Source organism: Manduca sexta, chromosome 12 (assembly GCF_014839805.1).
Source record: "Manduca sexta isolate Smith_Timp_Sample1 chromosome 12, JHU_Msex_v1.0, whole genome shotgun sequence".
NCBI lineage: Eukaryota > Metazoa > Arthropoda > Insecta > Lepidoptera > Sphingidae > Manduca > Manduca sexta.
Genome location: NC_051126.1, coordinates 6103213 through 6125141, shown reverse-complemented (window position 1 = coordinate 6125141; position 21929 = coordinate 6103213). Strand labels below are relative to the sequence as shown.

The window sequence follows — 21929 nt, the reverse complement described above, 5'->3', positions numbered from 1 at the left end:
ATTTGCCGCGAATATTTCTGAGGTTCGTAATTTAAAAAGTAATTTAAAAATAAATTAAATAAATTTTCCGGATTATATCGCATTTTTTATCAATTTTTACTCGACTCTTTCGAAGGCTGAAAATCCTTAAAAGCTAAAATTTAAGAATTGATGCGGTAAATTTGGAAGCCGACATCTCCGGAAATCTACCCTTATTTAAAGGTATTAAAAATTGTTCCAGACAAAACAATCTAATAATAAATCGCCTATCATATTGTACTGGTTCATTGCTGGCACGCTGCCTGTAAAGCTAAGTTTACACTAGCAAGAACTTTTAGATGCGTTTACACTAGCGGTACTATTTCAATAATTCTATTCTTCTATCGTTCTTTTATCAGCTTCAAAGCAGTAGTCCGCTCGACATAACTGTTTTAGTAAAAATCGCTTGGGGAAGATAACTTCTGTTTTCTTAGTAATCTAAATCCGGCTTACAGAGGTTTTCAACGAACCAACCTAATCTCAACCTTCAATCCGATTCCGAGAATGGACCAATCAAAATAGCTCATTTGTGAGCATGTAAAAAAACTTTGTTCTGATTGGTCCATTTTTGAGATAGATCGAAAAAAGCGATTGGGATAGTGGTAGGGGCCGTTCAAATATTACGTAATGGAATTTGGAGGGGAAGGGGGGGCCTGTAAAACGTTACGATGCGTTACAAGAGCGGGAGGGGGGTATCGTACAAAGCATTATGTAACATCGGTTTTTTTATTTTAAAACAAGAACAAAGGTATTTTAGCGACTTTCCGGTATTTTGCGTAACATAATTGTGAATATTAGAAAAAAAATGTCACTTTAGAGTTACATAACTTTTTGAGGAGGGGCGTACAGGAAAACGTTACATGGGAGGTGGGGAGGTAAAATATTTTCGAAAATTGTGTTACTTAATACTTGAACGACCCCTTATTGAAAATGGCGGTTAATGTTTGACGTATTTATTTTGTTTATAAGGGATTAAATCGACACAACTTATCCGTTGGAACTATGTATTGAATTTTTTTTTATTTATTTACTTCCAACAAAAACATAGTATGTTACAGATACCACTTACAATTTATATGCTCAGTTATAAAATGCACATATACCAAATTATGTAGTTAGTTTATTAATTAACTCACTGTTGGTGTGCCATAGTTTCTTGAGTATGTCGGTGTCGACCATGTGCAGCACGGCGCACACGATCACGGCGGCGAGCGCGGCGCGCGGGATGAAGTAGAAGTACGGCGTCAGCAGCGCCAGCGTCAGCAGCACTATCACACCTGGTCATGTTCGATAATACGTTACAACCGGTTATAACGACATTGAATACAACACCTAATATGGATTATGCTCCTCCCAACATCAAAAAACATAAGTGTGGCTATGTTTAAAAATTAAAGTCTCATATCGAAACACAAATACAAAGTGTTATAGAAACACAGTTAGTGGTGGGGGACAGACGTATCAAATAGCGTACCCGAAGCCCCCACCACCACCACTGACATAACCCTAATATAAACACGTACAGCGACAAATTTTAATAATTAAAAGTTCCCCGTATCGAATCATTTGTAAAGAAAAAAATGGATTATGGATACTATATCTGATTGCTATTATAAACGATACCCTTTTCGTAAATATATTTGGACTGTGCCATTAGTCGTTATAACCAATGTTATTATAACCTGTATTTTCTCCGAACTTTACATTTATAATATTAATAACAAAATCAGATCCAATTAAAATAAATAAGACCAGATCTAATAACAATTTGATATATGTAAAGGGCAAAATTTTTAATCAGATAAAATTTATTCGTTGGACAATATACATATTCGAAATTAGAGCTGTAGGTAAAAAAATAACTATTTATCCCACTTTTATATTCAGTCAGTATAATTTATGTGATGGATTTTTATACGACGATTGAATTTTGTTTTCCTAAATCTATATATATAAAAATGAATCCCTATTTCCCTTTGTCACGCCATCACGCGTGAACGGCTGGACCGATTTCACAATTTTATTTTTGGTTGTGTTAGTTATTGTCAGGAGAAGGTTCTTATGAAAGAAAAAATTCAAAAAATGGCGCGAAAAATTAGAAAACTTAACGAAAATGTTAATTTTATATAATTGTCAATTGTTTAAAATAACTGTCAGCGATTGACAGAATGCGCGCTGCAAATTTATAGTTAGGACGTGACTACGTCTGTCGGGTCAGCTAGTTAAATATAAAGTACCGAAAACTTTTAGAAATTATTTTGAATATCAAAAAATATATCGCTGCTTTGTTATTGACTTGACTTACCCCTTATATTATAACTTAGATATTACCTGTTTTGGTTATTTAAAATCCAATATTTGAAACAATACAATATTTTTACCGGAGCGAGGCAAACAATTTTCGAATAAGCCTCATCGATACGCACATTTTAAAATGAGCATCTTTTATAAAACAGCCAAACTGTAGTCACGGACGCGCAAGTTTCCTATTTCGTATAAAATTCTGAATATATAGGACAAGTCTGTGAGAAGTATACGAGTATATTTGAAATTGTAAAACCTCCACGGAAACTTAACTGTGGCGGTAAACTACGATGTAAACTTTTAGATTTATGAAGTTGGTACAACATAGCTGCCGCAGCGCACGTGGCAGCAATGATTTATACACTGGATTTACATTTGTCTTGGTACAAATTTTGCCTAGTTCTGTTAAAACTAATCTCGGGATTAAAACGCGCCGATTCCGAACGTCGCTAAAGAGGGCCCATAAATCAGGGCTGCCGTTCGTCTAGATTTAATTCGATCAAGTTTTAAACGGTCTCGAAAACGTCCGAGATATATCAAGCTGTCGAAACTTCAACATTATCATGATTGGACGGTAGATTTAGCTCGAAAACACTTTATGAATATTTTCTTGCAAAACGTGCTTCCAAGTTACAGACCCGCATTGTTAATATTGGATTTCCAAAAAGCTATTGAAATTCAATTGGACCGAGTAAATATTCATTGGAAAGATCTTTGAATAATGCAAATTCCAAACAGTTGAACTTTCCAAGCTGACGGAATGCGACACACGATCTTTATAACGCGCCCTTGAAAATAGGGTTGGCTGTTACTGTTTCCGAATGCAAATATATATTTTGTACTGACTTGTTTCATATGTTGCCGGCTACTCAATTTGTTTACCATAAAAAAAACAATTCATAATATAATTCCGTATTATATATTTAAGAATGTAAGCCTGTGTTAACTGTTGTTGAGCTAACAAGCCAGTTGACCGTAGCACTTGGTGCTGCATAATTTCTTCCACACAAAGAATAAACAGAAGTGAATTCATGCCTATATGAACTATTAGTAAGTTCGACGCAAACTGCTCTAACTAAATAAAATATGAATGGACAGTTTGCCCCATATCGAAGAGCCCGTAGCATCCCTAATTGAAGCCAATCTCACCTGCGTGGCGCAAGTAATCAATTCAGTAGATACGTTCAAGTTTTAATCACATTTTTATAGGGATCGGCTGTTGCCTAACTACTCCGAACTATTGGTAAAAGCTAGCTGGGTATTCATGGCTTGATACTACAGTCGAGTGCGCGCTAATTAGCACGTTATTTCATTAGACTTTAGACTCAGTATCTTTAATACATTCATTTATGATTTATGACATAGCGGATAAATAGAATTTATTAAAATGGTAACAAAATAGGCTATTTTAGCCAAAAGACTAAAGAATGAAAAAGTTGGAATATATTATTAAATGGACTTAGTAGTCTCGTTTTGAGTACTAATTTATTTTTTTCTAAACAAAAGTTCGATAAATAAAATGCGTCAAACATTTTGTTAAGAACTAAAAATACGGTAAAAGTAAGCCGGATAGGGGTAACTTGTATCAAATATTCAAATATTTTATGTTCAACGGGGCCAAAGTTTAAAACTATGTATTTGAATAAATAATCATCGGAAAGGTGTTTCGTATAACTCCTTGTAGAGACCAACAGAATAAGGAAACCGGAAAGTATGTACTTATAAATAATTTATAACTTTTATGTACATAAAATATAACCCCTACTATAGTAACAAATTTTATTGTCATAACTCGTGGTTCTATTCCTATGAGATTACGCAATGAAATTCGTTCGGAAACGTGACCGAATTCCTTTAGTTATTTTCGATAATGACTACAGAAAATAATTGTCTCATTTGTATTGTTTTGTCTCTACTTAGACTATTAGTAAAGATTTTCTCTTGTTCTAAAATGTCAATACGTCGCTCAAAATCAGATCAATTAATAATAAATTGTTCTAACAATGTCGTTCGAACAATACATTTACAAAGTGGTCGTTCACAATCAAACAATAACGGTTAACAAATTGGTACAAAGTAAACAACAAAGAAGTGGTAAGCGGGAACGGTACGGAAACGCGAGCGCTAACTCAATTAAATCAATTAATTGAAATATGAAGATGTTACAAACTTGTTCATTTTCAAGCATTCGGATTGCAAAGTTAAAACTATTTATCTATATTTTATAGCTTGGCAACTAGTAGTGTTTCTCTGTCTTCAAAGTTAGTACACCGATTATAATAAATAGGGCTTTAAAGTTCTAACTTCTGAAAAATGTTCAACGAACTATGTAATATTAAATAAAGCATCAAAAAAATTGCTAACCATAACGAATACTATACCAAGAAATAACTATGTTCCTAAAATACGTATCGTATTATATTTAGGTAATCCTTCGTAATGGTTTTGATGAATCAAAACGTATTCCGAAATAATTAATTTTCAGAGACCGATGGATTAGATCTGTTTAAACAATTAAATCAGGAGTTTAATATTAATATCGTTACTGAATCCAATTAATTCTATTGACTCGTGCGCTAATTCAATATAATTTTACTGCTTTACGTAGAAACTAGGTGCTCTATAATTATTTAATGGGTAATGAGCTTTCATTTTTACTATTAAACTATTGGTGTTCCATCCCCCAAAGGATGACAACGAACACGGGTGGCCAATCGCAAAAAAATCCAAAATCTTTTTTAAAAAGTATGTCACCCACTCTACAGTTGTCGCTTGTCTGATATTAACCTCCTCTTGGGTTATAGCCCCGGCCAAAGTTTTCTAAAAAACCTTGGTGAGCAAGCTTCGAAATCCAGGCCAAGATATCCAGTATAACGTACACTGCTATTAGACTAAGGAAGCTACAAAGCATAAGCGTGTTGAAACAAACTAACAAAACAGTTTCAGAATGTTGACAGAGACGCACACTCGTATTCATTGCACCGTGTGTAACATGACTTAAACTAAAAACTAAGTAAAACGAAACTTGCAACAATGTGTCACTGTAGCGGAACGCTTTTCGAGATAGTAATATCCAATCTTAAGATGGCACGTCAGCTCAATTTCTATGATCTAAAACACCCACCCGTGTAAAAGCCAGCTGCCGGTGTCCTCACTCCCGACGCTTCGCTTACAGCGCTGCGTGTGAACGAGCCGTTCACTGGGAACGAGCGGAAGAAAGCGCTGACTAGGTTGCAAGCGCCCAAAGCGATGATCTCCTGAGTCGCGTCCAACGTTTTCCCTCGAGCTGAAAATGTACGAGATATCAACTTTGTTACATCGAGGCTTGTTTTAATCGCCGCGACCGTTGTCTTCGAGCATATAATGGATTATTACAACTTATCTTCCAATTGTTACGATATTTTAGAACCATTATAAAATGTTGTTTAAAATAATAGTCGGTTTCGTGACATTTTTGGCACAGTAGCGTGTTTCGGTTGCTTGGATTTTGAGATAAATGGCAAATTGTACAATAACTGAATATATTCTGATATATTTCGTAATTTTTACGCTGTTAAATGTAAAATATGGATTTCCAAATCAGACAGCCTGGGATTTGATATATAACATAAAACTTGGCGTCGTAGGATATTATCGACGCATAGGTAAAGACACTGCGGAATCTATCCACATGGTTTATACAATGCAGGAATAATTAAGTTCACAAAGAGTTTCAATGGAGTAAGACTTTTCAGAGAGGAGTTTCAATTTTCTTGGTAGGACCTTACTATTATCTAATGAATAATACCTAGATGTTATGTTATTTTGTACACAGTCCTACTCAACACTACAACATTGTCCATATCCAAAATGCGCGGAGTCCGCAAGTACACACATACAACTCTCAAGGCACACAATAGTGATAGTTGCAGGAATGGCGTGGGAATGCGTCAACTAATATGTAGACTCCAACCACGAACTCTACACAAGCTGCTTCCGTGAACTTATGGGGTAAACTTAACATTTTAGTTGAGGCTTGTATAAAGCTTATTTTGGCTTATCAGTCATTAGTCTAATCATCTAAAATCTCTTTAAGACCTTAAGCAGTAAACTAGCAATGGTATTATTTTCCTTAGTAAGTAATTTAATTTAACTTTAACAAATAACGATGACTAAATACATTACATATACTCAAACTTGTTATGATGTAATTATCAATTTACCAAACGAAACACGACAAGGAACATTACAGAAATTACAAGACACAGCCTCAATAGTAAAGTTTATCCGTCACCACTAAACTCGTGTTTATTTTACGTCGAAAGTACTTAAAAGTTAGCAAGAACTCTTGAAAGCTTTCGCATACATATTCACGTAAGTGACATTAAATTGCGTACTCTGTTTATCGTTTCCAGGTAATATCAGTCGCGATATAACAAGTTAATATTTGGATTTAGATCCTATATCGATATTGTACCAATATAGTTCAAGTTCTAAGACTAAATGTAAATTTTGCATCTCTACAATAAAACTTGCTATTTTTACACATGGAACGTATTTTACACATGAGGTGACCGAATCATCATATTATAGAGTTTGAATGCTCTTTAAGGTATTGTAGAATATGGGTATCAATAATAATCTTAATTATAATGCGTGTAAATCATTTAATGTGAAAAACGCGTAAACTTAATAGTTTGCAATGAATTAAATTTCCAAATAAAATAAATATATGTCGACGGTTGAAAGGCTAATTGACTTAAGCCCCTTTTTTTTTGATAGAAATTTATCTATGTTAAAAAAAAATAAAAAGAGCTGATTTTAAATATGTATGAAACTTAATATCGCAAAAAATATCGCTTAAATCTCTTTTACCCGTCGATATATTTATTTTACTAATAACAAAATATCTTCATGTACTTATTAAGTACTAACATTACGTTTATATTTCTATTATATAAAGTTGTCGAATATTATTGCAACTACACCTTTATGCTCACCTAAGCATGTTACCTAAATCAAAATTTCTAACGTTAACTCGCAAAATTGACAATTATTCAAGTTGTACCTAGTTAGCAACGGTCTCTGAATAAGTCATTCCAACAGAATATTTATGACTAAGTCTTGAGCAAATGTTATATTTAAACTTTGATATCATGCATACATAAAGGACAAAGGGAATTAAGGTAAAAATATAAATGTTCTTTCTTATAAAAAATTTAGTATGTAAACAGTAATTTTTTGTCTTGGCACGGATAAAGGATTGTACGCGAGATGCTTTATTCTTAACAGAGACGTTGTATTATCCCAGTACTATGTCGATTTACTATACATGCTTTTGCAATAATAAAATATCTGGAGGTAGCTCTATCAATATTATGCTATCACAAATTTATCTAATATAATATTATAATAATATCAGCCCTGTATTACATACTGTCACACTGCTGGGCACGGGCCTCCTTTACTACTGAGAGAGATTAGCTAGCCTTTAGTCCACCGCGCTGGCCTAGTGCTGATTTGAAAACTTCACACACCTTCAATATTCCTATAAAGAACTTCTCAGGTATGCAGATTTCCTCACGATGATTCCCTTCACCGTTATAGCCAGCGATAATTCACAAAGAATACACACATAATATTCAGAAAATTCAGAAGTGTGTGCCCTTGCGTTTTGAACCTGCGGACATTCGACTCGGCAGTCCGTTCCACAACCAACTAGCTTATCGCCGCTTTTACAAATTAATCTACGTCATACAAAATATAAAATCAGTTTTAATGGCCACTTAAGATCTAAAGCCATCACGTTAGTTTGAAAACTAACACTACCCATACCGAACGAGTTACTGTACAAAAATCGTAAACTAAAATCGTAAATCGCATATATGGTATCATAAACTTCATTACAACATGGCGAATACCTGCATATAAAACGCGGATATATTTCTTACTGATTTATGTCGTGTTTGTACGAAGAAAATATATTATGGAGTAGTAATATTACACTTAAACAGATAACTTTTAATGTAAATAACAAAGTGAAAAGCATAATAATTATAATTATAAGGCAAGTTTTAAACGTATTTGGACATAATCGAAAATACTTTTATACAACAATAAATATGCAATAGATTGTTTAAAATAATAATAATAGATTCAAATTTACTAACAGCAATCACAAATTTAAACAATATTAAACAAAGTGAATAGTTTCAAAATGAAAAAGCAAAAGTAACTCAAAATATAGCGGAGGAGCCACTTGAAACACAGCAGCTTTGCACGAAATCTCGAAGGATTTTATTTAGGTTTACTGTTTTCGTCTAATGTAGATAGCGTGACACTGCGAGATTCTCGACCCAGACAGCTTACAGCTAATCTTAGCAAGTCCGAATGTATAACAGGGTCATAAAATAGGTGCCATATGAAATCTCCTAGTACTGGCAGATATAATTAAACAGATAGAAATTCAAACAGTACGTTAACTTAGTTACAAGAATATGAAACCACAATTAGTCATCAAACTTATAAACGTTAAAAATACTGATTTAATTTACCTAAGAACATTAAAAACCCCAAAGACGAGTGTATCCGCTATTAAGTTTTTTTAACTAACAATTGATTGGTTTTCTACTTTTAACACTGACAACCTTCTGCAATTTTTTTTTTCAAACAAATATCAATGTCATTGAATGCACATATCTTCTATGTTTTGGTAACCCTCTCTCGATACTAAACGTGTTCTTGCGAGAAGATTATAACAGAGTTATTGTTAAAACGAAGCCATGTATTATTTCTGGAATTTCAATTAACAACTATGTCCATAAAGTACATTTCAAATATCTCGATAGCAACTTACTTAGCGATGCTAATGAGAATTGTTGATAAAGTTAGCTCAAGACAAAAATCAAAACCAAATAAAGCACTCACCAAAAGCCTTAGCGATGGCGACGTTAGATATGATACCGACCAGCGGCACGACGAGCAGACCCGAGCCGAGATGGGAGAACATGTCGCCAGCGGTGTACGTAGTGTTGCCCACCACTGTGTGGAACGTCGGCACTTCGGGTGTTGGTAGGCCGGGTGTTATCTTACCTATGGGTTTGTTTTTATATTTTAATATCTCCTGTCGCGACTTCGACATAACTAGCAAATGTTCCCAGCGATGTATTGCGCAAGAACTTCTTGAGACGTTTACACTAGCGGCAATAACAAAATAATACCCAAGTGGTATTTTACTAGTCAGACGATTTCAGGCGCAGGCGATGGTATCGTCCACGGCCTCATGGTCCGACGGGTTCAATAAATACAAAGGAATCTATAAGTCTTCAAGAAATTGTTAATTGCTACTATTATATTACATAAATTTTTCAAACACAAAGAAAAGAACATCACATTTTTTAACGCCTCTAAAATAGTTGGTGCACGCACATTTTGCTAAGATTATTCATCCCGTGATATGGTATAGGTCATGTGTTTGCTCAAATCGATAAACAATTCAAAATTCGAACTCAGCAACTCATAGTTCACAACCCAAGTACACTAGTAAATCTATGTGACCCACAGCATAGCCTGCGGGATAGTCGTTTCCCGAAATAAAAATAAAACTAAATAATGGTTATGTGACGCAGGAGCAGTGTGGAAAGTGAAAGATATTGTACACAGTAATATGGTTCTAAGGTTAACCCATAAAAAATTACTATGTTAACTTTTTTATATACTTTATTGATAATATTTTCAATTCTAATATCTAGGTCCAGAGAAACTACATTTCTGCTGAATTTCTCATATCGAAACTAAGAATCATAAAAGATTTTCTTAGCTACTTTGTAGTAAATTAAAAATATTGTATATACTATGGTATAAAATGTATGTTATGCATGAAGTAAAAACACATTCATTGAACTGCTAATAGCATAAATAAATAAAGGATCCTCAAAGTTTTCCGATAAACATTCCACAGAATTTGTGGAATTTACAAAAGTCAATTTAACAAAGTGTTAATGTGTTTGGTAATCAATAAATTTTTGGAGGTTTTGCCTTATTGCTCAAATATCAACAATGGAGTGTCAACTGAAATTGTAAGCTCATTACCTAGATCTGATAACACAATGGGTTTTGCTTTAATTATTTGCGGAATTTGGGTTGTCGCAATATTGTTGACGTCAGACAGCCGACTGATCGCAAAAACTAAGCCAATTTATTTCTACAACATAATGGTACCTACGTACTTACAAATTAAGAAACGTATTACACACAGACATAAAAGCGGTATAAGAACCGAAAGATGATAATCTTATTTTTACAAAAATATTAAAAATGCGGTCACTGATTTTATATCTTAAAGATGCAAACGGCTCCCACATTTAGATCTTATCAGACATCGCTCTTTATGACGATGTCTTGCACTTGTTTCTGTTTATTTTTTAATAAGCCAAGAACCTTAAATAAGATAAGGGAATTCTTAAAGATTCACTCACCGGTTAATATAAGAGGATCTCCTTTATCTTCATGAACCATGAAAGCTAACACAGCGGCGAGAACAACAACGACAGCATTTCTAGAAACACCAGCGAACCACAAGAATCTTTGCAGAAATCTAGTGCTTCGGTGATTTTTTTCGTCACGCACCTCTTTGAATCTTATTTCTTTTAACGCCTGAAATATAAAATTTGCATTCAAGATTACAATTGACATTTATAAAGTTTTTGAGACTATTATATATTTTGTAATTTTTATGATTTAAACCTGTCAACTTGATAACTGTTTCAAAATAATATTGAACTAAATAGATAGATTAATTGATCTTTTGCTAGTGTATAAAGACTTACCCCCTTATTCTTAGACGTTATTTATCTAAGGACGGAGCATTGCTGTGCTAACAAGTCTGTTTCTCAGTGCTGAGGGCATGTCAACCTTCGCAGTGCCTAGACATAGGGCCGTTAAGCTGATAACCAAAGAGATAAACAAAGCTGAACAAACAGCAAGCTGTCGGATCAACAAAGCTGAGAAACAGACATGTTATCACAGCAATGCTCCGTCCTTAGATAAATAACGTCTATGAATAAGGGGGTTAGTATATAAAATCAAACGAGCTATTTGTAATAATATAGAGAAACTTTTATTGATATTGAAATCAATCAGGGAGCAGATTAAACACACATTATTATACACCTATGAAACTTGAAATAATGTATAGACATCTACAATTATTGAATTATAAGTACAACATAGTGGTAATTTTATAATTACATTATTGTCAATCGTTTATTGTAAGCCTTTCCCGGGCTTCGACTCTTTTACGAGCTGGTTTCTGAACTTGAGCGACAAATAGCGACGTTTAAAGTGAATTAAGAAAGTTTATACGAGTACTGGAACTGTCCTAAAAGACAAAGACGCTAGAATCGCTTCAGTACGAAGACCTTAAATGCAGATAATTGAAATAAAAGTAATCGTAATGTAAGATTGTAATTTAAAAGACAATTACTTTAAACGAATATTATATAAAAGATTATATTTTATCGTTGTTTGTGGAAGACAATTTGGGGATTTGCATTCGTCAGTTACATTTTGTAATATGTCTCTAAAAACTTTAAAACCCACAAAAAATTTGATAGCGGGCAAGTTTTTAAAGCACATCTACCTTAGTCAAAATTAGTAAGATTTCCTTAAAATTGAATGTTTGGAATTTCGTATGCACAGAAATTTCAACAACGTTACCATTGAAACATCTATCATCAATTGCAAAACGCTCTACGGTTGATCATAAAATATGATTTGGAGATATGAAAAATATGCATTACAATGTTGACAACCATATATGGAACATGATAGATTACGTTTCACGAGATCAGCTCAGGACTACAGTACTAATTCGTAACTCCAACTTGTTGGTACAGGATTATTACAACGTAATCTCTAACAGCTGTGAAAATTAGTTTCAAAGTAAACTTGGGTACATCGGTTGGAGTATGACTTAAGTAAATTAGGGGTTAATCGATGCCGGCGGTAGATTTTAACGAAGGTACTAACAACTAACAGTCAGCTTAGACTGAATAAATCATCGCTAGATGGAAATTTTACTCGTACTGTGTTGGTTTATTAGTAACTATTCAAAGACATTTAGCAACAGAATTAAATGTATTCCCAAGCTTATATTTAGTTATAACGGTAATTTAATTAGTGAACATTAATTAGATGTAAATCTTGACTTAGACGATCATAAGATTCTTGATTTAAGTGGTAATTTTTAGTTCAAAAAGGTTTATTTAGGAATAAACCTTTCATCTTCGCTCTGCTGTATCTCATAAATATTAAAAAAAATATATTATTTTGGACACCTGTAATTAATGTAAGAAATAAAATGGTCGATACTATCAATACTAATGACATCGTATTCCCGAACCCTTGTAACGTGACATAAAAGAAGTTATGTTTCCGATATATTTTTAACAAACCTAACACGTCGGCACCTGCGTACAAGGGACTCATTTACCCACAATTTTATGTGAACCTCGTATCCTTTGCTGACCCAATATTGTTTAACTCATAAATTTTTGATTTATTTATGTATAGTTTCCGGGGACGCGACGTATTAAACCTATATATAAGTAGGACGATAATAACTTCCGCGATTTTATTGTAGAGTACGTGAACTTCAATGTACAACTTAAAAAGGTGTATTCAATTTAAACGAAAATATCTTTGTTAGTGTCATTTATATGCACATAATAGGTATTCTTAGACCGTCCGCAGAAATCCATTTGACGATCAAATTGCGTTATCCAATTCGTCTTCTCGGTTCTTCTATTACACTACATTGTGCGATGTGTGGGCACGACAATCGAACCGTATTTACTTTGTAACGGAGTTTGCGAACTTGCGGGATGTTTGGACGCACCGTACAAGGACAGTGTCGCTTTGACACGAAATTAACAAATATACGGTCTAAGTAACTAGCTAGCTAACTTATCACTCACGGAGTAGATCAACAGTAATGTAATAAACATTAGATTTACGAAACTTATCAATGTCATTTGTATTGCAGGGTGGGTTATGTATTAGATTCGTTGATGTAATAACATAAACATATAAAAATAAATGCTGTTAAAAAATAGCAAGCTGTGGAAGTGCTAAAAAATATGTTAAAAAGTACAAGATCAAATTATATTCCAAAAAACAAAATAAAATTGTACACTGTTTTTTCACAAAAGCTTTTACGTTTTCGTTTTGTAGAACCATTATTTCATTAATCCAGCCTTTCAGGTGAAAAAAAAACCGAGGCGACGCAAATTCCTGATATTAAAATATTAGATGGACAAGAAATGTGGAACAATTATAATCGACATATCTATGATGATTAATTGTTACAAAAAAATTTACAACTTTAAAATATTTCATTATAAATAGCAGCGGTATTTCATTGTGAACTACAAATTTCTTATACATTAATCTTTTATTAAATCTAACATTTAGTAGTCATGATTGTTAATTTGATTAAAGGAGTAGTAACAATGTTTAAATGTACTAAACACCTAGAAATTATAATGTATTACACTGTACATTGAATAAAAACATAGTTACAATTAGAACACTACATTCTTCGTCACCTCAAAGAGAAATTATTTAAATACCGTTGAATGAAACCTTCCCTTTTCTTGCCCCGTTAATTGCTATCAACATGTCACGTCATTAGGGAAACAGCTCGGCGTAAAAAGTTAAAATGAATAGGATGTTTGAAATACAAGTGCTGAGTTTGGATTAAGTTGTGGAATTTAGATTTATCCGATCCTTAAAAGGACTAATGTAATAAGAAAAGTTTGTTTTATAATGGCATCTAGGGAACTCTTTAGAAAGACACTTCTTAATGATGTGATAGAGGATTTAGCAATGGAAATATCAATATCGTAAATAATAGCATTATGAATGAATTCATGTTATCCACTTATTTAAATGCCACAATAAAATTCGCCAATTGTTCAATACTAAAATATCTATTAACGGGAAAAAAATCCCTTGTGTGTGAAACAATATGATGGGCAATTATTTTTATTTCGCAGGCTTTCTGTGACTTTTGTCAGCTTTTGAATACCATATATTTTTGTATGCAGCGGCGGTTCAGTGATTTATGGTACGTTAAAATATACAAGAGAGCTATTTTATTCCCGACTGGGCATTTTTAAATGAAATATGTGTGTGGTTATTAGGTAAAATACATTAAAACTTTTATCTGCTGTTAAATATGTAAAAATGTTTGTCTCCTTAATTCTAGTTAGCATTGTAAAAGTATTTGTTTGAATTTATGCATGAAAATTACCACATTTATGTATCACAATCAATATAAATTTTATAACATACTCTTCTATTATTAGCACATAAGGCGCCATGTAATAATTGTCTGCTTTCCTGATAGCAAGTAAGGCGACATAAAAAATATTAAGGTACAGTCAGGGGCCCTGTACCATCTTCGGGGGCGAATCCACCTTTTTGTCCGTCTTATCCGTCCGATTTCCTCCATAGACGGAGTAACGCCCCCAGACTATTAATCTAAAACCTCAAAAAATTCCTAATTTTTAAACCTAAGTCCATAACATTCATAATTTTCCAACCTAACATAAACAAGACAGGCAAGTGCAAACTGAAAGTCAAATAAATACGCCTTACCTTCATACCCATTAGCACGATGCAACACGCCAGACTGAGCAGAGTGTCCTGCATCCTTGTTTCGCCGATATGCTCGAACAATCCTTTCCACGTGGATAGAAACGTTTCCGCACTGAATCGAAGCCCTAAAAGCCCTTTGATTTGCGACGACGCTATGGTGATCGCGGCGGCTGATGTAAAACCAGAGACTACGGGGAGCGATACAAAATCGACCAGAAAACCTGGAAATTAATCATTATAGTATTATTAATGATCATTTATAATACTAATATAAAGTTTGTAAAATTGTTCGTATGTTTGTTATAGAGAGGAGAAACATATGGACAGATTTAGATAAAATTTTGAACATAGATCATGTCCTGGATTAACATATTATAGACTACCTTTCATCCCTTTTTCCAGAAAGTACACTTCTACCCACAGGAGTACGACTTCAGTGAGTAAGACTTTTATACTGGAAAAGGTTTAACATGTGGGCGAAATAGCGAAAAAAATCAAGTTTTGAATAAACTATGATGTAATAAAGTGTTATGACGTAGAAAATTAATTGCAAATTTACCAAATACTAAGAACAAAATCCTTTAAATCTAAGTGAATATTTAAACATAATCATTTCTTATGAGGCTGTGGATATAGTTTCTATCAATAGATGTAGATGTATTATGGATTAGATAAAATACTAACCAAGTTGTGCAACCCCAGCAAACAACTGGACAATACCAGCGATGATACACAGCAGCACGGCGAAGTCTGGATTAGTACCGTTCGTATAGGTGAATGTTAGGAGTGACAGTAATGCTGTGGGACCGATGTTAATCTGAGGGCATGTCCCCATCACCCCGTACACGAATCCACCGACCAACGACGCATACAACCCGTACTGAAAATAGAAATAGGCATATGTGGCGTTGTTTTGTCTAAATATCACCTCGTAAATATATTTTTATAAGATGATGATGATCGCCGGATGGTAAGCGAAACGGCTGCTATGTTCAAAGATTTTCTAAATCTTTGAATTACAAAGTAAAAATTAAATATGCCTAGACCCGCTTAACTTGCTCTTTACCAAATTGTTATGCGACTTAATTAAACGTTATTTTCAAAAAATGTGGTTATTTTGGAGGAAATATTTCGCATGCATAGTCGATATTCGGGACTTTACATAACAATAAAAAAAACTTGATTGCAATGAAAAATAACGACCACTATGTTGATAGGTAACCACGTGTAGTGGCAAATAAAGTCAAGTGTCCCTGAGCCGCGGAGAGCCTCTTTTGCGGTGTTCAAACGGACAGCCGTGAGCCACTTCGGAAAATGAAGCTATGACTAACAATGTTGTTTAGCATTCGATATTGGACTACATTCTTTCATGTCGGTACGCTTCATTGGATACAAATAATGATACAATAGGTGCCCAATAAGTTTCTAAGTTTTATTATACATGCGAAACTTTGTGAAGATATTTGAATGTTTGGATTTTGTGAAGTAAACATAGAAACCGCTGAACGGATTTCTATGAAATTAGGGACACAGATAAACCATGACCTAGCTTAATATATTAGTGACTACTTTCATCCCGGCATTGTTCTATCACGCTAACGGAGCTGCGAGCAACTAGCATTTCATAGTTTACGCCCTAAGCCTTTTAAGCCCAATACAAGCTTTTGCTAACGGCTTCGTCCGCGTGAAAAGCATTTCCCCCCTGCAACAGTACCTATAACACTGTAGCGATTCATAGCGCCTCCGTACGACAGCGCCATATATAAAAAAAATGGATTAAAAATTCATTTATTACAATAAGTTACCGGGATAAAAGGTACCCTATATTAACATATAGACTACTCATCACAAACAAATTCCATCCAAATCCCTATAGCCGTTTCTATGTTCACTTCTAGTAAACATCCACATATTTATAAATTTAAAAATTTCGCATTAATATCTGTGAGAAGAAAGATATTACATGTATGAACAATATAAAAGTTTATTTTTATTACAATCAAATTCTCAAGTAGACAATTCACCCTGAAAATGTCACGGTCGTTCAATAACTTATATGCAACGAATGCAAATTATAGATCTTTTGCCTTTTTTTAATAAAAAGCCCGATTAACAAAATTTATGAAACAGGAAAAGTCAATGACCGTGTGGCACTAGCACTCTGAACGACGTCATTAGAGTATCATGACCAGTGAATGGATAAGTTTAATGTTACATATCATTTCTTGGTATGGAAGAGTTCGTAATATAATACTAACACACTGCTGGATATGGCCTTCCTCTCCTACTGACAAAGTTTAGTTCTTAATCCACTACCGACCCTGGTGTCAGTTAGCTGACTTAACATAACTTCGAAATTCTTGTAGGGAATGATTAGACATGTTTCCTCATAATGTTTTTCTGCGCGGTTAAAGTAAGTGATACAGATACTTGATATAAAAACCTACTTCGAAAAAAATGTGTGTGTCGTGAGTTTTGAACCTATGGCCTTTTTCTTGGCTATCCATTTCGTTACCAGCTAGGATAATGACACTTATCGTTAATAACATCGATGGCATATAAACATATAAATTATGTAAGTTTTACTCATTAGGATAACATAAATTAGCTAACATTTAGCACTAAATATTCGTTTAACTAAATTATTACTTAAGTGATTACGATGCGTCATTCGTTTTCTAAATTAAAATCTGTCTCGTCATTGTTTGTGAAATAATTAAATACAAGTTAAAAGATAATTAAATGGACGATGAAAAATTGTTACAGCTCGGTACAAGTTGAGTGTTGTTTAACCTTGAATTTATTTCGATGCATAAAAACACAAATCATGTGATCAGAGGCAATTTTTTAAGACTTATAAAAAAATAGAGTGATTATTACAATTTGGCACTTGTTTGGCACAATGGCCATTCTATACTTCGCAGTAATTGCATTTAGGATAAACTAATTTTCCTTAATGTCGGAGTTCGATTTCAAAATGTATTTTATTGTTTATAACATACGAATGAAATAAAGTTAAGTAAACGATAATAGTATCAGAGTTGTATTATAGACGCAACTTTATAAAAATAATATGGTTCATTTAAACACAAATATTACAGTCCAATTATACGTCTACAAGTATGTACTAAAATGGAGAGAACTTTTAAAGTCATCTGTGCAGTGCATACGAATTAAACATGCGTTAAGGACATGGAATGAACCTCAGTGAACCACTCAATGCACTAAAACGGAGCATTACATTTTATTTCGGATAACATTTAAAATGTATGCAGCTTTAATTAGGAGTAACGTCTCTCCTTTATTACCTTATTTATAAAAGTATTTCAATATTCGGGTCTTTTTTTATCTTTTTCATCTTTTCTTTATACAGTTATATTTGCATTATATTAAATTTGCAGATGATAAGTAAATTATCGAATGCTAAGTCCTCATCATCGATAATAAACAGTCACAATAACTGTACTAATCATAAGAGGACTGTCTACATCATCTTTCTACGAGCTGTGGAAAACTGACAGTTTTAAAGTTAGTAAATAGTGGTATCTACTATTCCAGTAGAGCCGTAACATTTATATTTGGCTTTGTAACTTTATAAATATAGCGTTTTTCTTCTACATTATTACACTAGTATTAATATTTTTTATGTACTACACATAATTTATTTATAATTCATATTCCTCACATAGCCGTCTACCTTTAAATTAACTATTTAATTCATCCTTAAGTATCGATCTCATATATATAAAACCATAAATAACTATTGTAAAAATTTAAACCAATATAATTTTTTATACGAAATTGTTTTCATTGTTAATCATTTATACTATATATAGATTTATATTTACGATACTTTATAGACGCTTAAATCGCCTTTAAATACCTGTCATTACAGAAAATTACAATCTTAATAATTATTAAAACAAACATAGTACGTAAACTCAATCATATGCACATGACAATCAATATTAATATTACCAGGACCAAATTTACCCAACATAAGTGAAAATTTTTGTTCCAAGAACGACCTGATAGTGTCCTATTAGTCTACCGCAGTCAAAATACATTATTTTACCGTCACATTCTCACGTAGTGTACGTAAACTCGTTCTGAATTCGCCAGCACGTTTAACTTACAATACTAGAGGGTGCAATACAAACTTGTTCTCTTCTGGTCATAAAGTAGACGGACATTTTATAGATAACTCGAATCATAGCGTAGAAGTTATTTCATGTATACATTCTGTTTCTGAGGAGGAAATTATTTTGATATGAAGTATGTTTCCTAAAGTAATATGTGGGTCTTTAATTTTAAATCACTCCTTAGCATATGAGAAAACAACAAATAATTATGATATTTTGACGCGTTTTAATTCTTAGAAGTTATTAATATATTCTGATATTATAAAATTTGCTTCTCGTTTGGTGAAACCTTCATCGATTTTTACGGTGTTTATATTTTTTACGCTATTTAAACTTCCACAAAATAGGTTAGAATATATACCAAATTCATTAATGTAAAAGACCCGATGCATCTATTCGGTTTGACTTATTCGATCACGTAGACACTAGAGCAGTTGACAATGTAAGGTCAGCTGCCAAGGCGTCCTTATGCGCGACGCCTTACACAATGTAATTATTGGCCATTATCAAGTACAAGGAAATGTTGGATGCAATTCGAATAACAAACTAAGTGAACTTGCAAATACGTACGGAAACAATAGTATAATAATAGTTATGCTAGTGAATAAGCCCCTCTAAGCCGAATTTCGGACTCGGCAGCCAATCTCAACAGAGAACAGCCAGGTACGAAGAGGATATTTTAATGTGCAAGTGTATGCGCAATACACAGATGTACTCCCTTATTACTTTACTCTTGTAGTCAGGTGAGACGGCAATCCGACATGACCGGAGAGAGATCAACGCAGGACCAACTTTACGTATTTTCCGAAGTACGGGGATATCACACCGCCAACTTCCTATCTCCGAACTGCCACTGAGTAATTTTTAAGATGGAAAACCCAGTCACAGTTATTGCTGGCGTGATCCGGGATTTGAACCAAGGACCTCAGCGCCATAGTCGTACTTGTAACGCGGACTCATTACAATTACGCCTCCTAGACAGTCATGCTAGCTAGTTATGCTAGTATTGAACAGCTGTTTAGTATAAATTAAATATATTTCAATGTTGCCCAATAAATTAAACCCCATGAAGTCGTTTTGATGGCGCTACTATACTGTAAGATAATAATATTAAAATATTAATATTATTATCTTACAGTATAGTAAGATAATAATATTAATTACGTATACTATTACGATTAATTTAAACATTTTATAATACTATTATGTTATAAAATGTTTAAATTAATCGTAATAGCTCTCTATGAGCTTTATAAAATAAATAAGTACGTTTCTTAAATTTATCTGTTAATTGTAGAATAATTTAATTGAATTTATTCTAACCCAATTGTTTAAAAATATCTATGAATACTATTTAACATACATTACAGCTTCGCATACATATTTAAATCCCGTATGTGGCACAATTTCAACGTTTTATAGTTAAAATTCTAAATAAAAATGCACATTTTCGACAGCAGGTACTGAAAAATTTACCAAATCCATTTACTTTAGTCTCGTTACAGGACGCTCTATTCACATTGCGAAAGCATTCAAGCCATATCCCAGCAAAGTACTGCACTGCGGTTTGAATGTTTTCGCTTATATTCACTGTTTGGGAAAAATAATACACAAAGATGTTCAGTGAATATCTATTTGATATTATGAAAGCATATTTGCAAAGTATTTAGCTTCTCATTAAAATGTTAGAGTTGGGTTAATATTTTCGTGGCAGAACGAGTCATAAATATTCAGGAAAGAAAATTTATTTTACTAGACGAAACATTTATAGCTATCGTTATTATAATGCCACATGTTTTAACATGAGCTAATTAGTTATGATTACTTGTTATTTACACAATCATTATATGTAGCTAGTTCTGCGACTAATTTCTCTAAATGTTTCAATATTGTTTCAGAATTCCTTTTCTTGATCCCTATGGAAAATTTTGAAGACTTTTTATCTTTTATCTTTAAATATAATCATAGGGTACATAACGTGCATGTTTATGTAAAAAAATATGTATTTTATCCCCGATAAATGTATATAATCCCATGAGATTAATGTCATCAGTCACGCTTAAGTGAAACTTAATTAAAAAATTACACTTGTGTGCCCTAGTCAATAACGATACAACGCGACGAGAATGTCACTTGTCTGATATAATACGGACCATTAAGTACATTGAGCACTGGTATTCTATTTTCATGATATAACCGCATAATCACACACAACATACTGAGACTTATTTGTTTATCTTTTTATTTAACACCAAAATCTTGTCAATTGATTCAACAAACACAATGTGTTTATGCTGTTTCGTAACGTTTACATTGCGTGTCCTGTATTATTTCGATCGTGTACCAAACTAATACCTAATACATTACCTGCGGTTCGAATCCGGCAAGCGACGCGTACGCTATTGACTGCGGTATCAGTGTAAGAGCCACCGTGATCCCGGCAATTAAGTCCCCGATTGCTGTCCTCAGGTCGTATGTCTTCGACCACTGCAGAATTGGGAACACCCTTCCCACTAACCGTAAGGGATCTGGGAGTTTCATTGTGTCTGAAAAGATAATGCGCTTATTATTTATAAAAAGATAAAATGACAAACTATATTTTTTTCTTTTTATATCCTATTCGTAACTCAAACTGGTAAGCTAAGGAAAAATGGTTTCTATTAAAATGTTATGAATCCTATCTATTCATTCATAATAATCAACTTATCCGTTGTATTATAATGCATCGTACCGTACGATCTGTGATTTTGCGAGACTTGCCATAATATAAAACAATGATCGTTTTCTTAAAAATCAGCAATTCCTCAGGTTTTGTGGGTGTTATGG

At 33.3% G+C, this 21929-nt stretch overlaps 1 protein-coding gene across 2 annotated transcripts in view; it reads right to left on the bottom strand.

Moving 5' to 3' along the window:
- The window catches only part of LOC115446331 (sodium-independent sulfate anion transporter-like), a 53893-nt gene that overhangs the window by 14738 nt on the left and 17226 nt on the right, over positions 1-21929 (bottom strand). For both annotated transcript variants that reach the window (XM_030172943.2, XM_030172942.2), the window contains exons 2-8: positions 21471-21649; positions 15646-15841; positions 14962-15182; positions 10779-10956; positions 9229-9393; positions 5447-5608; positions 1155-1295 (exon numbers count right to left, since the gene is read on the bottom strand). In XM_030172943.2, the coding sequence (XP_030028803.1) occupies positions 1155-1295; positions 5447-5608; positions 9229-9393; positions 10779-10956; positions 14962-15182; positions 15646-15841; positions 21471-21644 (1237 nt within the window). In that variant the 5' untranslated portion in view covers positions 21645-21649. The remainder of the gene's footprint in view (positions 1-1154; positions 1296-5446; positions 5609-9228; positions 9394-10778; positions 10957-14961; positions 15183-15645; positions 15842-21470; positions 21650-21929) is intronic.